Genomic DNA, 22,314 nt, shown 5'->3' on the forward strand with positions numbered 1-22,314 from the left:
CTGTCTGGATTGACATCATGACTCGGTGAAAAAAGGGAACATATTCGAATCCGTCTGTCGCGTCTGACCGCCATCACCGCGGAGAAAACCAAAGAGGCGAGGGACGGCGCCGGGGCTTCTCCTCCGTCTCGCATCATCCCCGGTCACGTGGGGCTGTGGCGGGCGGTGGGCGTGTCCACTGGCGTGTGGCTTCATTCATAACTCCAGCGGTTGATTTGCAGCCCGAATCAGAGGATGCAGGGAGCGCGTGTCCACCGAGCCCCTCCGCGGCCGCAGCTGGGTGAGTCCGCTCTCACGTTATATAAGAGCAGAGACGGGATTTTTGGAGTCGTGATGTGACGATTCCCGCAGACTGAGAGCAGACGAAGGGGAGATGTGGGACCGTCCTGAGTGGTGGAAGCTTTCGGGAGGCGCGAGGAAGATGCTGAGGAGGAGGATGCTGCTGGAGCCCAGCCGCAGCCAGTGAGAGCCGAGACCGTCTCTGCGTATCGACCGTAAGAGTGAGCACATCTGGACTCGTCACCTAACACCCTCCATCTTCATGTGTCTGACGCGAGCGTGAAGGATGTTTCCCTTCACTTAAGAGGTTCCCGCCGCGTCACATCACACTCAGTGAGTTGAAAACATCTGCTCACTGGCTTATACATGAATGTATGTATGAGTATCTTATGTAACCACGTGATTTACACATACGATCTGTTTCATTAAATCCATTTTACGCAGAAAATACACTTTGATCGGGCCAGTAAAAGTGTCTTTCAGTCCATCAGAGCAGCAGTTTTACCTTGCTATGAGTGCGAGACATTACATAAAATATTGCCTCTCACATGCTGCCAGAATGTGCAGCGCAGCCGTCAGCAGTGAGAAGAATACAATCAACCTGATGTTACACAAGCGACGTGAACCGCGATGCGCCGCCAGGTCCGCCTCTGTTGACATGACGTGTGAGGAGCGCGTCACATGCGAACGTGGCTTGTCTCCGGGACCAGCTCCACTTGGTCAAGTTCACCCAGGTTTCTGCTGTGAGCTGATGCTCCATTTTTAGTTGGGCAGTCCTCTGCTTCAACTGCCTTCTGAATCATCCTTCCCCTCTGCCAGTCATCAATAAAGTCATCCCCACTCTCATTGTTCACAGCTTCAGCAGCTCATTGTGATCGTCCTCATCTTTGTCACTCCATTAATCATTCAAGCTATTCATCTGGGCATTGTATCTCACAGCTTCATCTCTACAACTGCAATGCTTTCTGCTGCTTCGACCCTCCTTTGTGTGGTCATTTTTTCCCACTGTTATTCAAATACTCCTGGTCATCCCTGAGCTCCTCTTTCATCCGTCCACATCAGTATATGTGTCGATTCCTAACACTGTAATGTACCATCAGTCTCAGAACAGACAGCATAGTCCAGGTTTCTCGTCTGAGCTGAATGGACTGGGATTGTTGGGTGGAGTAATCCAGTCGGTGCAGTATGTAGACAGATGTTTCACCGCCAAGCCTGCACTTTCAAGGAGTAAAATGACTCATGGAATGTGATGCAAGTCAATGTAACATCCTACTTATAGGATACACACACCATCATACTCTTTTACTGTTGTGATACTTTGCTGAACACTTTTAAAATCTTTGTTTTGTTGTTGTCCCTCATTGCTTTCGTCTCTCTTATCCATCATCCCGCTCCAATGATTCATTGAAATCTTGGGTCATTAGGGATCGGATCGAACAGCCGGAGAGACGGAGAGTAATCTGTATCAGGACACACAGTGCCTGGCAACCACCTATGCACATGTTCGTGGGGCTTGAATGAACATTGATGTGAGTCTTAGGGATGCAGGGGGAAACTACAGCTTCGGCCATTTTGTTTTTATTCCGCTTCGGACGCATTTTTTTGTCTTTGCTTCTCTTCCCACAGTTTTTGATGTAGTGACACCATTCCGGGAATGAAGCACTATTAAATTTTCTTGCATCTATCACCAAGAATTTCCAAGATATTCCAGTATTTGGCCGAACATTTTCCCTTTAAAAATGAATGGGAGGAGAACAAAACACTTCTAGCGACTACTCGAATGAATGTCTTACAGCTCCTCCATATTGTCATTCCATTAAAAGCTTACAACGTTGCCACAATCCTCAACTGTTGGCTGAAAATAAAAAATATGTGCCGACTCGTATAGCTATTCATCAAATAAGCCTCAAGCCAAATGGTCAAAAAGTGAAATGGAGAGCGTGTGGCTATGCTCCTGAGAGTGGAGCAGAGCGGAAACGTTAAGCCAAAGTTATTATTTTTATTCGATTGCTGTAAGAAAACGGTGAGTCACAGAAAATTTATGTCCTCCAGTTTTGTAGACACGCTTGTTCCCTCTGGTATGATGTGCTCAGTTAAACTGTAAGACCTTCAGAATTCGCTTGAGAGTCATGAAAGTGCAGACAAAACCTGGCTCCAGTCAGTGGAATAGAAAAGCAAGCAGTAGCTGCTTTGCGGAGAAGCATTGAGTTGTTACTCACTTTCAGCTCGCCATCCGTCGCAAACCGTTGACTGTAGAAACATGAAATTTGGGTCAGTTATGGAGCAGAATCTCAGGATTCCTACGGTGCGCTCATTGTTGCTGTATCTGTATCGGTTGCTGAGATATTCTTGTTTGTTCGGGAGGTACGATTTTCCCACTCAGAGCCTGAATGTCTAAGTGTGTCAATGCCCTTGGATATTAAATATTAATTTTTAATACTGAATTGTTTTCAGCATCAAAATAACAAGTTTAATATTCAAATACCATCAAGCTACTTATATTCTTTTATCGCAACAAAGAAATATGTTTAATAGTAAAGAAAAAGTCAATGGCTGTATAAAAATATTCAATACAAAATTAAAATTCTATGCTGGAAATTCAGTCTAAATGTGTAATATAAATATATAATCATATATAATAAGTTCATATGATCATATTTTATATCAGAGACACGCACACATGAGAGCCCAGCATTCACATGGAATTTATATCGCTGTTGTTCTTGCGCTTTTCATAATTATCTTTACAGTGAGAAACAGCTTGGGAGCCAAATCAGTTTTATTGGATGAGCATCATCCATTTAATCACGCCACTGGAACAAACACAATAGGGGATTTTAAAAAGCTGGAGTTGCCAAGGCATTCACTGAAAGCATTACAATAATGAAGGGAGGAAATCAGAGCATATCAGAGGTTGAACTAAATAAGGCTTCATGTCTGTGTGTTTCAGGGTTCACCCAAGACCTGGACCATGAGCAATGATTCACCAGTCCTGACCACTCTGACTGAGACGGCCTCCGTGAGTAGACCTGCGGCCTCTGGCCTCACACACACACACACACACACACACACACACACACACACACTTATGGACTTCAGCGAACACACACACACACAGGTCCAGTGATGAATATCTGTCAGCTGCAGGTACAGGTGTATTATAAAGCGCACGACAACTGATCTTTGGACAGTGAAAGAGGCTTTGAGCAAAACAGGGCTGCTGCAGGTGTTCTCAGAGCTGATGGTTTGGATTATAGGACAGTAAACCCCTGAGTGTACGGTGGCAGATCGACCTGCGATTGTTAGGCTGACAGCAGCGGCAGCAGCCGATTGATTGTGTTGTTCCTCCGCTTTGGCTGAGCTTGGAGAAACAGCAGATTTCATTAAAGCTCCAAACAAACTGTGTGTTTTCATGTGTTGGCATCTCAAGCTGAAGATATTTTTGATCACTGTCTGCTGGCGATTCTTCCATTGTTTTGGCTTCTTCAAGGCCACATGATAGCATCTAGTGTGTGTTGTAAAACACCATTACTTCCTTATTCATCAGCACTATTTAAATATAAATGTTACATATAAGGTAAAATAATAAATACACAGCTAAATCTTCCAAATAAAATATTAATATTTTAACTCACCTAAATCCAAACATTTGATTTTCGTTGATAATTTTTGTGAAAAAATGTTAAATATAAGGTAAAATAATAAATACACAGCTACATCTTCCATATAAAATATTAATATTTTAACTGACCTGCATCCAAACATTTGATTTTCAATGACGATTTTTGTGTGTTTTTGTTGTCAGTACATTCAACTATGGAAAGTATTTAATAAAAACAATGAATTAATTCAGATCTTCATTCAGAAATTCATTCAGAACGTCTTACTTTAGTGTTCCCTTTATTTTTTTGAGCAGTGGATATAATGTAACTATTTAATGTAAATATTTTGATTTACATATAGAGATTTAATATTATTTAACATAGCGTACTACACAGGGAAATATGACTCTTATCTCATTAAAATGTATAAAGCTGCCTAGACTCAGTCATCAAAATTGGGTACAGTTTGAAAACACCAATCATTTCAGTACCTGTTTTAGCATTTGAAATATCATTGAACGCAATGACCTCAGTCAGACAGTAGGTGGCACACTCCATAGAGGTTGAGCAGAAGCTGTACAAGTGAATGACCAAAACAACAACAGGTCATTTCTTCAGAGTACACTTCTGATTCTGTTCAGCCGTGGGTTGAAATGGATTTGGGTATGAAGCAAAGCTTCTCCTTGAAGGAGATGAATGAGATTTACAAGTTAAAGTCGCTTCAATTACCTTGTTTATTTATTCCATGGTGGCAACCGCCAAAAATCAGTTTCCCCGATGCACTAAAAGAAAGGCAAAAACATTTGGAATCATCTTTATTTTTAATGAAACATGATCCAGTATTTATTTGAAAGACGCGGTGGCTCTTTCACACTGATAGATAGTTACTCATAGGTCGCATTTGAGTTTGGCATTTTTGAAAGCAGCCCACGTGGACTGAGCTGCTCCGGTGGTGTGCGTCGACTCGAGTGCCATCACAGGCGCTACGTTTCCTGACACTGTGGTGAGTGAGGAGGGCGCAGGCAGGCGACTCTGGAGTGGGGATTGCTCATGTGCATCTGTCGTCCTCCTCCGCCATTTCCATTTTTATCGAGCGGAGGACTTGTTTCCCCTCATTGAGAAGAGCTGGGAAATTGAATTAAGGGTCTGCCTGACGTTTCAATTAGCCTCCCCATGCTCACTCAGCCAAGACTGAGAGTTTAATCACAGAGAGTAGCGCGCTTGTGCCAACTCAAGCCGTGAGAAAGATAGTTCCAGTGAGGGGAAACGCAGCTGCAAGTTCACGCGATGAGGCGACGTCAGCCTTGACATGAAAGGCTTATGAGCTGGAGAAGAGCAACAATGGTGGAGCCCACGGCTCAGCTCAGACTGAAGCACTTTCCAATTGGTTTATTTATATCCTTGCTGTTTATTTTTAGAGCTGATATTTGACTGTATATTTAACATTAAAGAAGGTAAAATGCCCTTCAATTACTTTCCTTCATCCGAACAAGTCGCCTCTTTCTTTGCTTTTCACGGCTCTAATTTTAACAGGGAGTGAGTTGAAAAGGCGCAGATGAAAGCTACAGGACCGTCTTTTCAAAAGGCCTGTTGGTGTCGCGTCCTTTTGTTACGTTTGCCTTTAAAGTTTAAAAATACAGATCAAAACACGAAGCTTATTGTATTTAAGGGTTCCTTCTTCCTAAGCTGTCAAGTACACTGCAGTGGAGGGGGGAGGGGAGCCGAGCATGAGTCATGGAATCTAAAGCAGATATACAGAGCAGAGCAAAGGAATACTAGTTACCTGGATGTCACTCCAGTTCTACGAGTGCATGCGGCACCCTATCGAATCAGAATCAACTTTATTGCCATGGTCAGTGGGGATCCCACCAACTAGGAAAGTGCTTTCAATAAAATAAAATAAAATAAAACTGACTTTGCTATTGATTTATCCCCTTTAAGGCACCGCCCCTGCCCTGTAAGATTGTAACATAATCTCTGCCCACAAAGTATTCCATTGCAACAATTATATATAGCATCTTTACTTATCTTCAAGCGTAAGCTGGTTCTACTCTGTGATCTCTCTGTGACAAATGGTGTCACAAGTAGGATCTACAAAGCAGGTTTGGCTCAAGTGAGGGTCACATGAACAAAGGAGCTGAGAGGGTGTGAAACTCCAGAGAAGCTTGAACGCTGATCCGTGACAGGATGATCCACGGAGGTGACAGGGTTTCCTTCCTGGCTTGTTAGCTTTGCAGCCAGTGGTCTATCATCGATCGACAGGCCAAGAAGAAGAGGGTGGTCAATGCTGTACTAAAAAAAGTGATGAGTCATCCTGTCTATTTAACCAAACCCACAGTGTCAGATGCTCAGAAAGTCGCCCTCTTCTGTCAGGATGTACCTGTGTCAGCTGGCCATGTGGAGAACTACGTTCTGCTGCTGGTTCTGCTGAGCATTTTCGCCGGGGGAACCCTGGTTCTGCTGTCCCTGCTGCTGCTGTTCTGCCATCGCTGCTGCATGAGTGGACGCCGCTACTCCAGGTGGGCGATGCTGACACACCAACATCACCAAGAGAACCTTGCGTGTTTAGGTGACATTCCCTCCCTGTTCTCCAGAGCAAGCGATGACCTGGAGAAAACCAACACGACATACGCTGATGATTCACAGCCCACCCAAGGTCAGACAGGGTTGGGTCTGGGTTAGACTTCCTCCCATCTCACTGTCTGACACCTTCATTAAAGTTGCTGAGGGGTACCGCTCTGAAAAAGGGGACGTTGTTATGAACAATTTTGGCAGCCATTTTCTATCAGCGGGTGGAAGAACGCTGCTTCACTGACTGCTCCGTCTCTACCTTCCCTCTAAGAGATTACAATTCGTCTGGATGAGTCAGACGCTCTCTCGGCGTCCAGCTGTCACGACGGCGAGTCGGAACGGTTCGTCTCAACCTGCTCCACCGGCCGCAGAGTCTCCTTCAATGAATCTGCTCTTTATGAAAAGGAGAAGACGACCCAGGACAAAGGTCGCAGGTACAGTTGGTCTCAGCTGTGCAGCCCTTTTCATCGGCAGTGATCCACGATGTCGTGCCTTGTTAGATACACTCTGACTGAGGGCGACTTCCATCATCTGAAGAAGGCCCGGCTCACCCATCTGCACTTGCCACCAGCACCATGTGACCTCAAGATCCTGACCATCATGGAGTGTGACTCCACAGAGAGCAGCACCATCAATATCAATGAGACCCCAGGGCCCAGGCTGCCCCTCACTATCTACCAGGTCACTGAACCTTTAAGTCAGTCCGTCGCACACAGCCAGTCTCACTCCGGGTGTTTTTCCCTGCAGCCTGCCGACCGACGGATCCCTGACTGGGTGGGAGCAGGCCAGACCGGCGGTTTGCCCGGGGACCCCCATCACTCAATCATCCTGGACCAGAGCCCCAAACAAACCCTGTCAGGCATGAAGAGCAAACGCTCCCAGACTGTGAGTACGACACTAGACATAAGTGACCGTCGACCTGCTTCCACAGGTTGTAGCTCGGCTGAAATGATTTTCCTCTCTGGTGAAGCGTCGATCGACGGCTCTCTGTTGTGGTGTGGATGATGTGGTGTTCATGAGCGTCTGAATTTTACATTCTACTGAAATAAACCAGGATTACAGGGTTTGTCTCACCCCTCACCTCTTTCTCCACCTCTGTCAGATGGCAGCTCTAGGCGACAGAAAAGATGCAGACGGGATGCGAGGAGACTCGACTCTGGGCCAAACGTCGGTCCTCCATTTCTTCTCCAAACTGCGACGCCACGCCAGCCTGGAAGGAGCCGCGCCTTACTTCAGGAAATGGAAGTTTGACGGTGACCAGCGAGCAGCAAGTCTGGATGCTAAAGGTTTGTGTCCATCATCCAGAGACGAGGAAAAGGTTGTGAATGTGCTCCTCCTGCCCCAGGATCCCCCAAGAGAAGACCGTTCCAGAGGCAGAGAGCAGCCAGCGAAAACACGGATCACACAGAGGAGGACTTGTCGCCACTTCAGGACGATGTGATCGACTCTTTCCCACAATCCCCTGCTCAGAGCGTTGGCCTTGAATCTTTGTCTGCGGAGACTTTGTCTCAATCTGCTGCTGCCCCTGCGTCTTCAGTCTTCCTCAGCAGGTACCAGTCAGTGCGCTTCACTTGGCATCACTGGTTACACTAACCTACCCACATTGAGAGTCCTGGTATTCAAAAACTAGGCTCAACATTTTACCATGGATTTTGACACCAACTAACCTCTGCGTTTTCCTAGGTTGGATGTGTCGAGTATCGGCAGCCGCGGCCTCAGAGACAAGCCACACCGCCACCTGAGTAGGGAAAACATGGACAATGGAACTGTCATCGAGATGGAAACGGAGTTCAAGACCGGCCAAGCGAGGGACCCAGCGGAAGGAGTCCGGTCTTCCTTCGAGCAGAACGACTTGTTTGAGCCACTTGAGAGTAAAGCTGCGGCGATGGAGACAGACCAACCCGGATCTGATGCGGGAGGGAAGTGCGACATGGATGATGCCGAGGAGCCGGTGTTGGGTGCCGAGGCGAGACAACGTGCCGACTCTGGCTCGTCCTTGTCTTTGATGCTTCGCCAAGAGAGCACAGAGGCCCCGCCCTCTCTCTACAGAGAGATCTGGAGCTTGCGGGCCTCTCTGGAGCAGTACGCCTCCTCTGACCAGAGCAGCACCGACCGGGAGTCCATCCGCAGCGATGCAGACAGTGTGTCTTCCGTTGGGACCGGTGCTCGGTCCGGGCTGGACAGCTGCCTCTCCCAGGATCTGGATGATGAGCCTGATGGGGATGGAGAGGCTGTGGTGGGAGTGAGCAGACAGGCAACAGGGGGTGACACTGAAGGTGGAGGCGGAGGAGTGGGTGGAGAGGGCGAGCAGGGAAACCGGAAGCTCCTTCAAATGGACAGTGGCTATGCTTCCATCGAGGCCCCTTCCAGGGCGCCCGAGGAGATGAGGCTTTTCGGGACCCCCGGCGCTCCCCCTCGAGGGAAGACTGCGTCAGAGAGGCGGTTGTTTTTCACCAGCTCTGGACGGAAGGGCTCCGTGTGCGAGAGCATCGAGGCCAAGCTGTTTCAGGAGGAGCTGGAGGACGAGATGGCCGACAAGGCGGAAGAGAAGAAGCACCCGCTTTTAAAGATGAATTCACAGAAACCTTCGGAGGCCCACCTCATGTCCCCGCTGATCAAGGCCGTCTCTCTCCCTTCCAGTCCGCACCGCCCCCGTCTCCGCCGCCGTGACTACAGCATCGACGAGAAGACAGACGCTCTTTTCAACGAGTTCCTCCGACATGACCCCAGATTCGACCTGCAGGACTCGCCGCACCGCGCCAGACATCGCTCCAGAGTTCACCTCCGGAAGCAATGGCAGAGACACAAGCAATACAGCGACCCGGGGTCCAGCTCCGGTGGTCGCTACTCACCTTCCTTGGAGAAACAGAGGTTCACTCCCTTGCGGCGAGGCGACAGCGCCAGCTACCCGCTGGACACCAGGTACCACAGCACGCTGTCGCGCATTGCTAGCGCCGCGGATGAGGAAGCCAGCGAGAGCGCCTCCTGCGAGGAGGCGGCCAAGGAGAGCGCGGCGGTTCAGGTTGAAAACGCTGCACATGTGAAAGATCCCCCCAGAGACGATTGTCACGTCACCCCAAATAAGGACGTTAAAAGCACAAGCAGCTCGCCTGCCAAAACCCACATGGACCCAAAGGTCGACAACAAAAACAACAACAGCAGTCAGTCGTTGGTGGCGGAAGCAGGGAGCTCCCTGGCGGATAAGCTGGCCGCGTCAGTGGAGGAGAGGCTCTACGGAAACCTGAGGCAGGCAGGTGAGGAGGGGGATTCCCTGCAGCTCCTCACGGCCGCGACAGACAGCTTCACTCCCATGTAACCAGAGACTTCATGACCCCTCCATCGGCTCACCGCCCTCATCTGCTCGACAAACAGAAGGCCTCAGCTGCTTCCTTGTCGCCAGGCTTGGATACACTTTCCCTCACTCCTGACCATCTGCCTCAAATTCCAACCAGCTTTGTCACAGAACTTACTTAATATTGATCGATCAAGACGCACCATCTTCCTAGTCAAGAACAAATCCCTGAGATACTTGAACTACTTTACCGTCCACTCCATCTCTCACCCAGGAACGGACTCATCAAGGCTTTCTTCCCTCTTTATCAGGTATTCATTTAAAAAAAAAAAGCTATTCTAAAGCGTCTATTCTTTGAGCTCATCCACAGATTTCAATATTTTCAGATATAATAGTGAATTTCTAGCATGCTTCTGTGTCTTATGTGCGTGTGAATACTGTACAGCTTTAAAAACAAATGGCACTTTGATGAGAAGAAAAGTAGTGATAGAGTTTCTGTTGCCCATTTCACTGGTTCCAACCATATCCTCCTCAAGTGTCCTTGTCTCTATCAACATGAAGCATTAGTGGATCTGTCATATAATAAAACAATAATTACACAAGGCGATTAATATGTATCTTAAGCGACATTTCATCCACTAATAGTCAACGGTGGGTTAGAAGAAAGTGTTTTGCCAGTATTTTAAATATGGAAAATAAACCGTGACACTTGATAAGCTATACAGACCTTACTCTTTGTTTCACTGAGGTAGAGAAAACTGCGTACATTTGTGTTTTAAACATTCCACGTTTTCCAGACTTTTTCAACAATAAACTTATTCAATGATGCGGAAACTTTTGTTTCTACTTCTGAATATTGGATGAAGATGGTAGTCATAAAAATGTGCTTAAAAATTAGTTGAATTTAGAAGAAATGTAATGAACAGCTACAGAAACAAAATGTTTTTTTCGTCTGCTGTTTTGATAATACAAGCAGGAAGGTATTTTACTGACAGGATGGAGGCTTGCTGCTCCTCTGAGACGGAACATTGAATCGCTGCTGAGCAAACTGGTTTAGAGAAATATTGTTCTGCCTGTTAACACAGTCATTTCCTTGTACTCGTCCATGAATGGAGGACCTCTGCGTCGGCTCTGACGTAGGAAGCTGCTTGCCCTCCCTCAGTGCTGTGACTCACCTGCTGGCGAGAGGCTGAACAAGAGTAAAGGGGAGAAGGGGCGGGGGGGCTAGGTCGCTCCCATTGATGTGTTCAGAACCACATGCTCACGCTGACAGCACACCAGCTGTGGCCGGCCACTAGCCTCGCATGTTATTAAAGGAGCATTCCACAGCCACTTTGGGACATATTTTATATAAATAATGCAATTAAAAAATATCCATTGGAAAAAAAAAAAGAAAACAAAATAAGCCTAAGTGGAAATTAAAAATCCCCAACAGGTGGATCAGTCTGTCGGTCGCACCACAAGCCGAGCTCGTGGCCTCTTCAGCTCTGTACAGCATGCAGGTTTAACACGATGGTAGTAGATATTTGCGCTCATCACAAGTTTAAATACAGAATTATTCATGACTTTTTTCTGCTTTAATCTTTTTTGAAACACCACAATGTGCCTTAAAAACGGTCATTAAGGTTCTGTAAAAAGATCAAGGAGGTAAATAAACCGAGGTGTCAGTGTTTTTAACGTCCAGTGCAGCACTCGTCCTTCGCAGAGGAGGATGACTAGGGGACTAGAGGACGTGACTGGATGACAACAGATGTAGAAGAAGGCATAATCTGGGAGAAAAAGGAAAAAAAAAACATCCTAACAGCCAATCCAGTCTCAGAGCAAAGAACATTTCATGCTGTTGTCCTCATCTTCTATCATGCCACATCAAGCCAGGACTCAGGAGGGGCTTGTATGTGCGAGGTGGGGCGTTGGGGGGGTGGGGGGGTCAGCGTTGCAGGCTTCTCCCACAGCTGTGACGTCTCCAGACACAGGAGGATGTGGACAGATCAACCTGGGAGGGACACAGAGGCTGAGATGAAGAGGTACAGTAACAGCAAGCATCCTTCAGTCTAAATCCCGGAGTGAGCAGTGAGTCACCGGCTGAAATGAAAAGCTCCTCTGCACTGCAGCCGTGACAAACAGCTCCACACTGCGGGACTTCATAAGTGAGAGGGAGTGGCTGAAGAGGGGACGGTTCATAAGACACTTCAGGTCGGCCGTTCCTTCTGACCGCACTCACCAGGTGTTGCAGAGGGAGGGCTGAGAAGCCGGGGAGGTCACTGTTGTTTGCAGGTGGAGAGCTTGCGGATCTTGCTAGCCGTGGACACGCCTTTGCGCGAGGGGTTGGACGAAGAGGATGACCGCCGTTCGGCTTTGGCCTTGCTGTTTAAAGAGCCGCCTTCTGTGCCGTTCACGCAGACGGGCTTGGCTACAGCTGGACTGTGGTCCACGTCGTCCTGCTCCTCCTCTTCTTCCACCACTTGCCCTGAAATCCAGTAAAGAATCAGAGCTGGTTCTGATGGCGACGACCATGGAAACACCAGACCTGCATGGGGATAAGGCGACTCACACCTACTCTTCCTTTTGAATACAGATGTGTGAGCCGGTTTGACGGCGTGGGAGCGAATCCTGGGAAACTATTCACACTCCCACAGCCAAAGCTATTGAAGTGGACTATTTTTGGATCACTTCATTCACATTCTGCTGCTCCATTGGGCTTTATGTGGGGCACCACTTCAAGATATCCGACACAGACTGGTGCATTTATGATTGCCAGCTGTTGCCTAGCAACTGACCGAGGTCTGCAATCGCGAGGGGGGTGCGGGGGGTAGAAAAGCGAGGGAAGAGTAGCAAAGCAAATAAGATCAACATGCTATCGATGTATTACCGCCTGGTGTCTTCAGTACATTTACTCTCACAACAGGTTCGGCGAGTGAGAGAGCCTCCACATAGTTTTTGGTTTCGCTCAGTCTAGAAAGAAAGGCGTGATGGAATCTACAGGCCTAACCACGTGTAATAAGTTCTCACAGCGCAGTTCAGAAGCCCAGGGTTTTAATCGACTGGGGACTTCCTGAAGAGCATAATAACCAATGACATCACCCTAGTCTGTAAATCGTAAAGCTCTACATGTCACATGAACGCTGCATTACATGAGACAGACACGAAAAAAAAGGTCTTTTGTCCCATTTTCTATGGATTAAGAAGCTACAATAAATTATATTCTTTTAAGGGTTAATGCTCATTCTAGCGATTTCTCACCCCTTTAAATAAATCAAATAAATAGATAACTAAAATAAAAAACCTTATATGTAAATGTGAAACTGAATATTGACAACCTAAAATATATTGTCCAATATTTACAATGTATATTGAGAATCTTTCAATAAAACATACATAAAATGAAATAATTACTTACATAACATATTTTAAGCAAATAACATGCAGTCAATTACACTTTTTCCTAGTTCCTCCTTATTTCATAATATATTTAAAACATTTTGAGTCGAATTTCAGACTATTTTTCTTCTGTCCTTTGATTTAAAGGACAAGTCAAGGTCCATGTTGTGACCCTTAACTGGCTGGTTTATGACGTGTGATTCTGGGGCTGGTTCAAGCAGAGCGAGAGAGTCCCGCTGACCTGGCACAGTGAAGTCCTGAGTGTATATGATCTCATCCTCTGCATCGTAGAGCTCGTCGTCCTCCTCCTCGGTGTAGCCGTGCAGATCTTCCAGGTAGGGCACCACCGTCATGCTCCTCCAGGGGTCCCTGCTCTCCGCACTGGGAGGGATGGGCACGGGGATCTCCGACGGAGGATGTTTCTTTCTTACCCAGCTACAACGGACGGACGACAAAGTGAACCCACAGAACAGCAGCAACAGAGGAGCAGCAGCGTACTAACTTGTGTTGCCTTATGTTTTGTATGGAAAACCTCTTGGCAGGGTCGTACTCCAGCATTCCTACAAAGCAAACGGGAAAGGTCAAACAAGTCACAAAGCATTTATTGCTTCTCTAAGTTGGTTCATGTCAGAGTCACGCAGCTTTGGGCAGGAGAGTGAAGCCTGGTGTGGTATTTGGAAAGTAATCTCATGCACCGCTGATCATCACAATGCTGCAGACATCACTATTAGGGAAACTCTGCCCAGCCACACACCATGTACTTCAGTCTTGAATAAATCAGACGTTACAGTTAGTGGTGGGACTTTAACCGTTAATTATCATTAATTACAAAATAATAATAATTGAACAGTTTGCTCTCCAGACAACAGGGAACCTCGGTAAGTGCAGGAGTTCCTGGTCCACTGATCACACTGATGTACAAGACACGTGGCAGCTAGGATGATAACAACAACAACAAACATGGAGGAATCCCTGAACAAAAGCAAAGAAAAGCTTCTGTTTGCTCTTGTTCAGGGAGGTTTTTCACTACACAATGACCAGGGTTTCCACTACTCTGAATGTACTTGAAATTATTATTTTAAAAAGAGACTTAGTTTAAATAAGGTGATATAAAAACTTGAATATAGCCACCATCCAGATTTATTGTGTCAAACGGATGCAAAATAAACAGAATTTTGTTGTTTAAATATATATATGGGTCCATCATTTGATTCAGTAATATACCAAATTCAGTGAAATTGAAAAACATGGCCTATTGTGGCAAATATACTTTTCAAATTAAACTGTGATTAATTGAGATTAATTAATCACAAATTCTCAAACTAGATTTTTTAAAAATCAAATCCCTAGTGAGCCCTAGTGAATGTGTCTCGCGGAGACGCTAGGAGGAGGACTGTACTGCGAGACTGGCCTTCACTGCTTGCTAAAACTTTACCGACAAGTGTGCCCGAAACTCCGTCACATGACAGCAAAGGAGGGGATAAAACCACGACTGAATAGGAGAGTGAGGTGGCAGACAGGTGGTCCTCTGGAGCTCTGCAGTAATTAGCCAGCGCTTCTGTTGTGTACATCCAGACCTAATAACGTAATGGACCCCGGCAGCAGATAAGGGCAGCGCCGACAGGATTGCAGCTGAAGGACACCTTTTGTAGCCCTGAGCTTATAATAGACTCCGCCATTATGGGCAGACCATCTCGCTGTTGCGTCATCACACGCAGACGTCACACAGAAAAGCCAGCGATGAGTAATACCGTTGTGGAGGTTCGCCTTTATTCACACTCTACAATGTCATTTCACCAGCCATTCAAAGTGAGAAGTGATTTCTCACAGGTCTGAATCATCGCAATTATAGAAGAAGCACGATAAACGCTACTCACAGGTTCACACCTGGTGCGAGGGAAACATGATGGGAGTTATCTTTGACACACAGAGAAAGGGTGGGCTATTTCTTGCTCACCCCCGAACGCTTATACAAGGAGTGTGGCTCATCTCCAAATAAGGCTCGACACCGGTCGGCTCAAGTGCTTAATATTCAGCTCAGCACGCCACATCAATGAAGCAAGAGGGAATTCTGTTCGCTGGAGGAAGGAATCCCGCTATTGTCTCAACATCACCGCGGTATCTCAATGTCACAGCACCACCTACTGGGCACAATTCATGGTCCAAAATCGCCATGAATTCAGATTCATTTTCAGGATGTGTTTTCGCATGCAAATATGCTGGTCAATACACAGCTTTTTCCCCCTCAAGATTAAGCACAAAAATGTATGGCATGGCCATTTAAAAAAATGAGCATTTTCACATACCTTGCAGCAGGTCTGACAGGAGTGGTCCACACTCCTCAGGAATAGTGTATTCTCCTTTTCCAATGTTCTCAAATAGCTTATAGATGTTGTCCCCTTCAAACGGATACAGGCCCGTCGTGATGTTGTACCTGGAAAACAGGCATTTAAAAAGATGCAAACCTTCTGACATGACCATAAGAGGGAGCAAGTTCTCAAACATCATGCCATCGGAGTCCAAGCTGTGGACTTCAGCGTTCTTCTCTTAATTCTGATAATTCCACGACTAATAATTTTGGGCTTCAGTTACTCACAGCGTGACTCCCGCAGACCAAATGTCCACTTTAAACCCTGAAAAGGTGTCCAGTCCGTTTGCGATCTCGGGAGGCTGGAAGGCAGGCGAGCCCTGACTGGTGCGACACGTGTCGTCCTCTGCAAATGGGTGAAGGGCCTAAACAACATTGAACACAAAGAATATTTTTTAAAAACTGACAAGAAAGACTGTCATTCTGACTGAAAGTTAATGATTTAATCCAATATTCTTGCTCTATAAATACAGTGGATTAAATAAATGAAAGGGAAGGACTGTCCAACACCTGCAGTAAAAGCAGGATCGACTTCTTCTACACTCTCAGGTGCTATTATTATTGTTAGTGCCATTTGTCAAATAACTGCATCCAATTTTAATTTACAGTGGATTGCATGTCGTGTGTTAGCCCCCATTTCTTCGTCAACATACAACCTGAGCTCACCTCTGCTACTCCAAGGTCAGAAATTTTAAGTGCTCCATCCGTGGTCAGCAGCAGGTTTCCTGGTTTGATGTCTTTGTGAACTATTCCCTGGCTGTGCAAATATTCGAGGCCATCCAAGAGCTGGCAAAAGTACCTGCACGGAGCACAGAATGTTAGCAGCAGCTTTAATGCGAAACATAAAGCAGAAGGTTTCAAGTTGGCTTTAGCAAAGACCAGGCATTCATGCGTTGCTGGATGGATATTCCCAAAGAAGAGGCCCTGCAGTCCTGCATCTAAACATAGGCTTCAGTGCAGCAAGGACCAGGCTAAATTTAGCAGAAAGTCAGTCAAAGAGAGCCGGGAAGGGGGAGAGAAGGGGAAAAAAAAAGACTCACCCGTGAGCCTGAAATACTGGAAACCTTTTCTCAGGGACGCTGTCCAACATTTCTTGCATCCCACAAACGCAATACTCCATAACCATATACGTACACATAGGGGTCAAGGATATTAACCCATACTTAAACTCAACATTAATGACATTTATGAGGCGCTGGGATTGGGCACAGGGAAGCCAGATGGAGAGAAAGGATATATTTTCTGCTTCTCTTCATTGTACAGAACGTCCACCAACTGAATCACATTCTTATGCTGGAGTCTTCTGAGCAGCTGGATCTCCCTGCAGGATCACAGAGACAAGGAAAATTCAAATGGACTCAAACAAAAAAAAAGAAAAAAGAAAAAAAAAGAAACTGACGTCCATTTTAAATAAGCAGTTCTTCTTGCATGGTGCCCTTCAGTGTTGTGCAAAAATAATTAGGCTATATTTCAATTAAAAATACCTTATGTTTGATAAACCAGTAATATGCAAAAACAATATGATGCATAGTCAACCAATCATACATCACAGTCTCTGATCGCTGAAAACTGCTAATCTATTCAACCTACAAAGAGCTTTTACCTAGTTTACATTGGGCGGAAATGCCAGCTTCAGTATGGATGCACCAAGACGTCACTCTTCAAGTCCCAAGGACAGTGACAAACATTGCTGGTGTGTGACTTTCTTCTCCACTCATTGTGCATACGGAACTTTCAGTAAATATATACAAGCAGAACATGACCCTCTCTCTGAAAACAGGTGTAGGCATGAATACCAAATGCTGAAAAACATTTCGGAAATTAAATGAACCAAAAATATTTTTGATTTGAAGTGGGGGAAAAAAAAAGACAAGTCCAGGACTGAAATTGCAGCATTAAAGTATTATAAGATGTGAAAATAAAACGTCGAAAAAAGCCATGAATGTATTCTGTGTTTGTAAACCTGATCCTTCACCAAAAGGATTCCCAACATTGCTCCATATTTCAAAATCACAGTCGAGGAGAGGTGTAACGTTGCAACCATGTGCACTCCTGACATGGCGCGACTGTGCATTCACCATAGAAACTGTAGTTGTATTGCTTAATCAAAGCCAGAGTGGACAAGCCATCACCATAGAAACCCTTCAGGAGGAGGAAGCTTTTGGCAGATGTGCTCAATCCGAGGAATGAGAGTCGGGGTGGTTCATTGGAGAAAGTGAGCAAAAGTGATTAAACAAATCTAGAGATGATATTGACCTTTTAAGTTACCCACAGAACCCGTTTTTTCTCAAGGCAGAAATGTTCAAATGAATGTAACAGAGGGAGAAACTATAAAGTATTATTAGAATTATTTCCTGTCAGAAATGGAATTCTGGCAAAGTCGGTAGGATACTGAATAAAATATTGAGCACGTGGCAATAAAAATGTGTTCCAGCCAGTAAGTTTTCAGTTTTCAAAGGACGCATTTAAATCCTTAGGGAGTATACACTTTTTGGCGTCTGCGTTGTTCGACATCATTTAGAAATTCTCAACTACGACCAATGGTTCTCGCACTAAACATCTCACTGGCTTCAAAAACTGAAAAAAACCCAAAACTTCAACGCTCCAAAATTAGCACAGACTCTCTGGCTGCGATAATTAAGGAGCTGCTATGTGATTAAATCCTCAGCGACGACAAAATCCAAGAGCTGAGAAATGAAGTTGAGATTGGATTCATCAAGCACAACCATCGCTTATCACCAAGTGCATCTCTCATCCGCCGTCCTCTATTAAAGTGAGGAGGCTGTGACTCACTGAGGTGAGGAAGACAAATCACTAGTAGAAGTGGAGCTTTCATGACACAAACGCTTCGCGGTGAGCTGGACTTGTTATGACATTCGATAACAATACGCTGGCATACAAGGAAACTACGCTATCTTTCCTCATAACGGTTTAAAAATACACAACTAAAAGACAACTTAAGCATTTTTATGATAATTGCTAGTGAATAAAAGCAGCATTTTCAACAGCCAAAAGGAGAACTTCTTCAAAAGCCTAAGACATAAAACTACTAGCTAAAATAAGACGGAGAAGAAGGAACATTTGGTCTCTTGGTTTCACATATTATACAACCACCAAATGAAATAATGGCCAGTAAACACTTATTTGTTGCACTTCCCTCCCGTTCATGAAATCCGAATCATTTGAATAAAGTGTTCCATTGAATTTATCTGGATGGAAAATCAAAGCTGGGTTGGCAATGTTAGAATCTGTACAGCAAAATACAAAAATGCCTTTGAAATGAGTTGCTGGTTACACCCATGGGTCTACCTCTCCTGAGTCATACGGGATCAATGAAAGCCTTCTTCCACCACAATGTTTTTCTTCTCCAGGCTTCTCATCTGGCGCACAGTGTATTTTCCACGGTCACCAAAATGGGCCAATTCAAGAGCATTTCTATTCACATTGATGCGTTTGAAGCAGACAATTTCAATTTACGCCGCTTCTAAGGATGTTACAACTTACTGTCGACGCATACAAGTGCATTTACTGTATAGTGATTTATTACTACCCCTCATGGACCAATGGGACATCACTGCATTATACATGTTGATGATCAGCATTAGATTCCCAGCGTAGACAGCACTGGCTTTTTCAAGCCGCATGTGCACCTAGATTGAAGTTGAGCTAATAGGAACAAGACAGAATGACAGAATGGTAGCATCATCAGTCACTTCATGATTCACTAGTGTTAAATTTTTCTATAAATGTATATGGAAACAGATGAACTAGTTTGCTTGAACAGCTACTGTAAAACAGCAGTTAACCATGTTGACATTTTCATTTTAAAAAGTTGATTCACTTACTTTTTCACATTGGCCTCTCCATTGGGAATCCTCCGAAGCTTCTTCTTCTTTAGTATTTTAACAGCCCTGCGGCAAAGAGTCTCAGAGTCCAGCATCTCTTTTACTTTGCCATACGATCCTTCCCCAAGAAGATCCCCCATCAAGTACTTTCCTATCAGCTTTGCCCTCTTCCTCCTGGGCTGGTATATAACCTCAGTAGAGTCAATACGGTGAATGAACGTATCCATCTCCATTAGTTCATTTTCATTAAGATAGTCCAGTTGATGGATCTCGCCGGAACTCATGACTGACAGAAACGCAGTCGGAGCATAGGTGTCCAAGGCAGAGAAACTAAGCAATGATTCAGGACTCCTCAGGAAACCTCAGAGCCTTTAGAAGAGTTCACCAAGGTCACTGAGAATTGATACGAATTTAAAATACCGGGAACAAGAAGAGGGAAAATGGGTGAAGCTCTGATTTGTAAACATTTAGACCATGGTTGCTCAAAGGTGCAAGCTAAGGTGAAAAGCTCTTGGGTCCAGTGAAGAAGAATCAGTGCTTTATATGACACATTTTGCAATGACTAGTGCAACAGCAAACATAGTTGTGTTTTTGTTTTCTGGTTTACCAAAGCTAAAGTTATTTGCAATTAGTGACTTTGGCCTGACGATATAGGTCCCGGTTCTGGGCCATGAAGCACAGCTGCTCTTTCAGAAGTCCATGCTGCATGGTGCAGTCTGCCTCAGGACACACAGGCGTGTGTATTTGGACTGGATCCAAGCTCAGATATGCAGGTAAATAAAAAGTCAGTCCAGCTTCTGGAGGCAAAGCGAGCCATCCGATGCCGTTCCTCTCCCCTCAGGTGTCCTCCATGCCTGCGCCGCCCTGGACTCCCTGAAATGGAGAATCACCAACATCAATTCTAATGTGATACAATCCGACACCAATCAACCCCTCAGAGGAGAAACCTATTCTTGTAAGTGTTAAGTGATCCGATTTCACAGGGACTTCAGCGCCATCAGAAGCTTATGTAAGAAAGCAAAGCATGTAAATCATGCAGCAGTTGAATCAGAACTTCACGATGGCACATTTGCCGCCCACATAATGAAGTTCATCATCATCACCACACCATTCACCAGCTGGCGTGTGCAAACACTGGTACAGATGTAACATTAACATTATCTGAGATTATAGCCCGCTGATAAGCTAAAAGGCCTGACTTTGATTTGACAGTTTAGTCTTCCGTGCTCCTCTTAAAGACGAGCGGAATCCAAAAAGACAGACACCGACCGTCAACGTATGAGGACAGAACTGTTCATAATGTACTGTGCGATGCAGTACTGAAAATTTGATGTCTGTATTCTCACCACAACAAAATTAAGTTGATTCCTATTAAATGTACATACAATTTTTCAGTTTATAACTTCAAAAACACTGTATTTGGCACTGACATAAACGACAAGAGTTACAAAAAGCGGAATTTGGAAACTAAAACGGACTTTATAAGGCTCTAATTGTATCATTATTTTCTTCCACCCCCAGCACTGATAAAAAAAAGGTAATGTAAAGCAACACACGTTGATTAATACCCAACTGAATAAAATATTTACTCAAAACCCAGAGACTACAGGTCAACAGAGTGTGTGTTCAGGAGCCATGAAGAACGTCTGTTTAACTTACAACATATACAGCCTCATTTACCGCAAAAAAAGAAATACACTTAAGACTGAAGAACATGTTTAACGTGGAACGTCTTTGTGCAATGTCATGTGCTCATAGATGTTGGCAATTTTCATGCAATTGAACACACGTTTTCTAAATTACCTGTCCACGAGTCGTATGTTCCTTTGTTTAGAGTGAAATGTCGCAATATAGAAGTTTCTCGCGGTGTGAATAGCCTGCATCTGTCTGCTGAGAGGGTTAGCCGGCTAACTCGCTAACACGCCTGCTTGAATGAACTTGAGGACCGTGCAACTCACTCGTGCCGCACTTATTCCTATTGTCAACTTGTGCCCCGAGATGCGCCTGGAAGTTCCATGCAACGGCGTATTCGTGACGAAGGCAGTCGTCGTCTCGTTACTCGAAACAACGTCACACAGATGTAGCTAACCACGACAAGCAACTGTGGTCAGCTAATATTGGCAATTAAATCATCTCAGCCCGCGGCGCAAATGCAAGTTCCGTTGCTGGGAAAGTGTTTTTGCATGGCCATTCTGTCGCGCCGTGCAGTTGGAGGTGAAATAACCAGTCCAACATCCAACACCGGAGGGATACACCACAGGCTAACCGGGGTTAGCAAACAAGCTAACAATCCCTTCATCTTACCCGAATCCTTGCAATTCTCGTGTCCGTAGCAGCTTCTGTGTATCAAAACGTTCTTTTCTTCGATTGTCCTTGTTGCAACAAACGCGTTCCTCGGGTCAAACTGAACAGCAATTACATGTTGTGACTCTTCGTGTTGCTCTCGCCGCTCAGGTTGTCGCCATCTTGTTTACCTCTCCCCAACTCCGGCTCTGACAGCCCCGCACGATGCGTCAAATCAAAGTTCCCCCTCACCAGCAGCTCCACTCTTAAACGCACCATGTATCTGGTGCGCTGCAATAGTTACTTTCTCATGGCATTTCATTGTTTATTCATCTCCCAATCCGGCTGGCGACCTTCGCATTTAGAATTACTGTTATAGTTACGTTTCCATGATGCGATTGAAACATCGTATCCAAAGTATTTTATACTTTATCGTTGTTTATTCATCTCCAAATCCGGCAAACGACCTTCTCACTTAACATTATTTCGGATCATTGCTGCAGTTTAATGAGTGTGTCACCCGACTATTCCTCAGTCGGATGTTTGATGATGAATTCTCAGCCACATCAGAATTCTGAGTGACATTGTTGACAAGCGGAACACCAGTCTGAGTTCTGAGATGGAAGACAAAAGAACGCCTTTTAAAAGTTGTGCACTACTTCGTGAGGTCAAGTGTAGAATTACTTGTGTCTTGGA

The 22,314-nt window shown here is 45.3% G+C and overlaps 2 protein-coding genes across 7 annotated transcripts; one reads left to right on the forward strand and one right to left on the reverse strand.

Annotated features, from left to right (window-relative positions):
- Positions 1 to 43: 43 nt before the first annotated feature.
- Positions 44 to 11,614, forward strand: LOC128769616 (voltage-dependent calcium channel beta subunit-associated regulatory protein). Of its 6 annotated transcripts, none has more exons than XM_053883499.1 (11): positions 44 to 280; positions 352 to 500; positions 3,230 to 3,298; positions 6,255 to 6,400; positions 6,476 to 6,537; positions 6,724 to 6,886; positions 6,953 to 7,133; positions 7,200 to 7,337; positions 7,555 to 7,738; positions 7,798 to 8,002; positions 8,136 to 11,614. In XM_053883499.1, exons 3-11 carry the CDS (start codon positions 3,251 to 3,253, stop codon positions 9,766 to 9,768), a joined length of 2,760 nt encoding a protein of 919 aa, XP_053739474.1. In that variant the 5' UTR covers positions 44 to 280; positions 352 to 500; positions 3,230 to 3,250; the 3' UTR covers positions 9,769 to 11,614. The 6 variants fall into 6 exon arrangements, with proteins under 6 accessions (XP_053739474.1, XP_053739473.1, XP_053739476.1 ...); XM_053883498.1 differs by having other exon boundaries at positions 352 to 494; XM_053883501.1 differs by having other exon boundaries at positions 59 to 280; positions 352 to 494; positions 6,220 to 6,400.
- stk11 (serine/threonine kinase 11) lies at positions 11,058 to 22,148 on the reverse strand. Its single transcript, XM_053883503.1, has 11 exons — positions 21,640 to 22,148; positions 19,336 to 20,208; positions 16,728 to 16,811; positions 16,531 to 16,620; positions 16,157 to 16,289; positions 15,719 to 15,855; positions 15,429 to 15,556; positions 13,625 to 13,682; positions 13,364 to 13,557; positions 11,966 to 12,211; positions 11,058 to 11,737 (listed from the first exon to the last, which is right to left on the reverse strand). Exons 2-10 carry the CDS (start codon positions 19,617 to 19,619, stop codon positions 12,003 to 12,005), a joined length of 1,317 nt encoding a protein of 438 aa, XP_053739478.1. The 5' UTR covers positions 19,620 to 20,208; positions 21,640 to 22,148; the 3' UTR covers positions 11,058 to 11,737; positions 11,966 to 12,002.
- Positions 22,149 to 22,314: the final 166 nt, after the last annotated feature.

The sequence above is a fragment of the Synchiropus splendidus genome, chromosome 13 (assembly GCF_027744825.2).
Source record: "Synchiropus splendidus isolate RoL2022-P1 chromosome 13, RoL_Sspl_1.0, whole genome shotgun sequence".
Lineage (NCBI taxonomy): Eukaryota > Metazoa > Chordata > Actinopteri > Syngnathiformes > Callionymidae > Synchiropus > Synchiropus splendidus.

Coding starts and splice junctions, on each gene's coding strand:
- LOC128769616 (XM_053883497.1), top strand. Junction 7,739..7,797: donor AGCAAGTCTGGATGCTAAAG/GTTTGTGTCCAT, acceptor CTCCTGCCCCAG/GATCCCCCAAGAGAAGACCG. Junction 8,003..8,135: donor TCTTCAGTCTTCCTCAGCAG/GTACCAGTCAGT, acceptor GCGTTTTCCTAG/GTTGGATGTGTCGAGTATCG.
- stk11 (XM_053883503.1), bottom strand. CDS start 19,619: ATGAGTTCCGGCGAGATCCATCAACTGGACTATCTTAATGAAAATGAA. Junction 15,557..15,718: donor TGGTCTGCGGGAGTCACGCT/GTGAGTAACTGA, acceptor CCTGTTTTCCAG/GTACAACATCACGACGGGCC. Junction 13,683..15,428: donor CCTGTCAGACCTGCTGCAAG/GTATGTGAAAAT, acceptor TTTGCTTTGTAG/GAATGCTGGAGTACGACCCT.